Source organism: Loa loa (assembly GCF_000183805.2).
Source record: "Loa loa unplaced genomic scaffold supercont3.1417, whole genome shotgun sequence".
Classification (NCBI taxonomy): domain Eukaryota; kingdom Metazoa; phylum Nematoda; class Chromadorea; order Rhabditida; family Onchocercidae; genus Loa; species Loa loa.
Genome location: NW_018109597.1, coordinates 1 through 2071, shown reverse-complemented (window position 1 = coordinate 2071; position 2071 = coordinate 1). Strand labels below are relative to the sequence as shown.

At 30.7% G+C, this 2071-nt stretch overlaps 1 protein-coding gene across 1 annotated transcript; it reads left to right on the top strand.

Moving 5' to 3' along the window:
- Window positions 1-1138: 1138 nt before the first annotated feature.
- On the top strand, window positions 1139-2057 carry LOAG_14980 (hypothetical protein; the record flags this gene model as incomplete). The annotated part of the gene is made up of 3 exons (XM_003150473.2): window positions 1139-1268; window positions 1574-1675; window positions 1890-2057. Coding segments are annotated over exons 1-3 (375 nt in total), but the record flags the coding sequence as incomplete, so codon positions are not given.
- Window positions 2058-2071: the final 14 nt, after the last annotated feature.

Sequence of the window (2071 nt, the reverse complement as noted above, 5' to 3'; positions counted from 1 at the left end):
TTATTTTTTAATCAATTAGCATTATTGCTGCTATTTTTATCAATTAGTTAACATTAGCAGTACCTGAAATAATTGATTTCACTTCAACAAAATTATTATCAATTTTATGATATTATCATTATTGTGCTTACTCTTCATTACTACTACTTGTTACGTTTACTTTACGCAGTAACTATTTCATATAATTAAATTACTTGTATATCACTAATACAAGTATAGTATTATACAAGTACTATCGTTCCTTAGCTTATTTCATCAATTGGCATTGCTCTTATTTTTATCAGTTAGCAGCATTTCTTCAACTACTAATTCTGATTAATCAATCATCAATTTTATGATATTAACTTCTGATTTATTATCAATTAGCTAACTTCTGATTTATTAACTTCAATTACTTCTGAGTAATCAATTACCAATTAGTTCTGATTTATCGGTTATCGATTAGCTCACTCCTGATTTATCGATTACCACTTATATACTTCTGATTAATCAATTACCAATTACTTACGTCTGATTTGTTAAATATCAATTACTTACTTCTGCTTTATTAATTATCAAATAAATACTTAATACTTACTTCATACTTTATAAATACTTACTATTATTACTTCCTCATTCCTATCATCATAAACTTCGTAGAACATTAAAACTTCTTTGCGTAATTTCATTTCAAAATTTGATGCACGTAATCGAAATGCAACAGTCGCAATTTGATATTAGACATCGCTGCAAGTGTTGGCTTAAGTAATTTTACTTATAGCATTGGGTTCATTTGTTACACTTAACTTTTAATATTAGCTATCAAGCTTGGCTCATTAAAATCTATCTTCATGTTTTTTATGTTTTACATTTGCTTTTAAATAATATTTGTTTTACGTTTTTCCTAAGTATATTTTTAAATAATACGTGTAATGAATGTTTTTTACGTTTTTGTCGAAAATTTTATTTATTTCCTAAGACCACAAATTTTTCAATAAATTGCAACATTTTCGAAATCGTGACGTGTATTTTCAAATGATAAATCTATTTTCGTCTATTGCGTGTTTATTGTTTGTTTGGTTTATTTTTGATTAGATATTCTGATATATGATCAGATATTTGTAATAAATCTGTTTTGCAGTACATAAGAAATGGTTAGGAGAATTTAAACATTAAGAGATAAAATGGGAATGAAAAGTTTGAACGTGATCTCATGGCACTATCAGACACCTGAAAGGAGAGCTTTGAAAAGGAATCGACTAGGACCACCGGATGTTTATCCGCAGGATGTTAGTTAATTTTTGGCTCTTTTTTTTGCCTTTTTACTCTTGAAATACTCGTTCCTATGAATCGATATTAGAGTTGAAAAATCGAAATGAAGTCTTGCTACATCTCAAACTTTATCGTAATGCATGAAACAGTAATGGACCAATGCTAGTCCATTGCTGTAGGCGCAAACTTTCTAGTGTATATAAATCACAAGCTAGTTGTTGAAATCATTTGTCATATCTATCCTACAAAAGTTCAGTTTTTGACTACCTGGTTACTGTTGCCATTGCGCATCTGTCTCTTATTAATTTATCAATATTTTCAGGCAAAACAGGAGGAGGATAACTTGGGGGCGGATCGTTTGAAGAAGGGTTATCAAGTTGCGGTAACATCGTATGAGCACGAATCTATTGTTTATAACGTCAAGGTATTATTTCTTAGCAGTTCATTTGCTACTGTATTAGTTCTTAGGTTAAACTGCAATTAATCTTACAAGAACCAATTGATGGATTTGTATTATGAATCTGAGTTGTATGGCTATAATCCCATATATACTCGTGGCATCAACCGGCGATATAATCTTTTTAATCATCCACAAATATCGTTAGTATTAAGAAAGGTAATGTAGGAGTGTGTTTTAGATGCCACGATTGGATCGTTTGGATGATACGATGTTACGCGGAGCCCAGTTAGTAATGCAAATAATGGCCAAGAAAATGGAACTAAATGCAAATCTTGATAAAGAAAGAAAGCGTGCCGGTAGTGCTATTACCAAAGAAAATATTGGAAGCGGAGGAAACGGCGTGGGAGTTGGCCCGCAAAT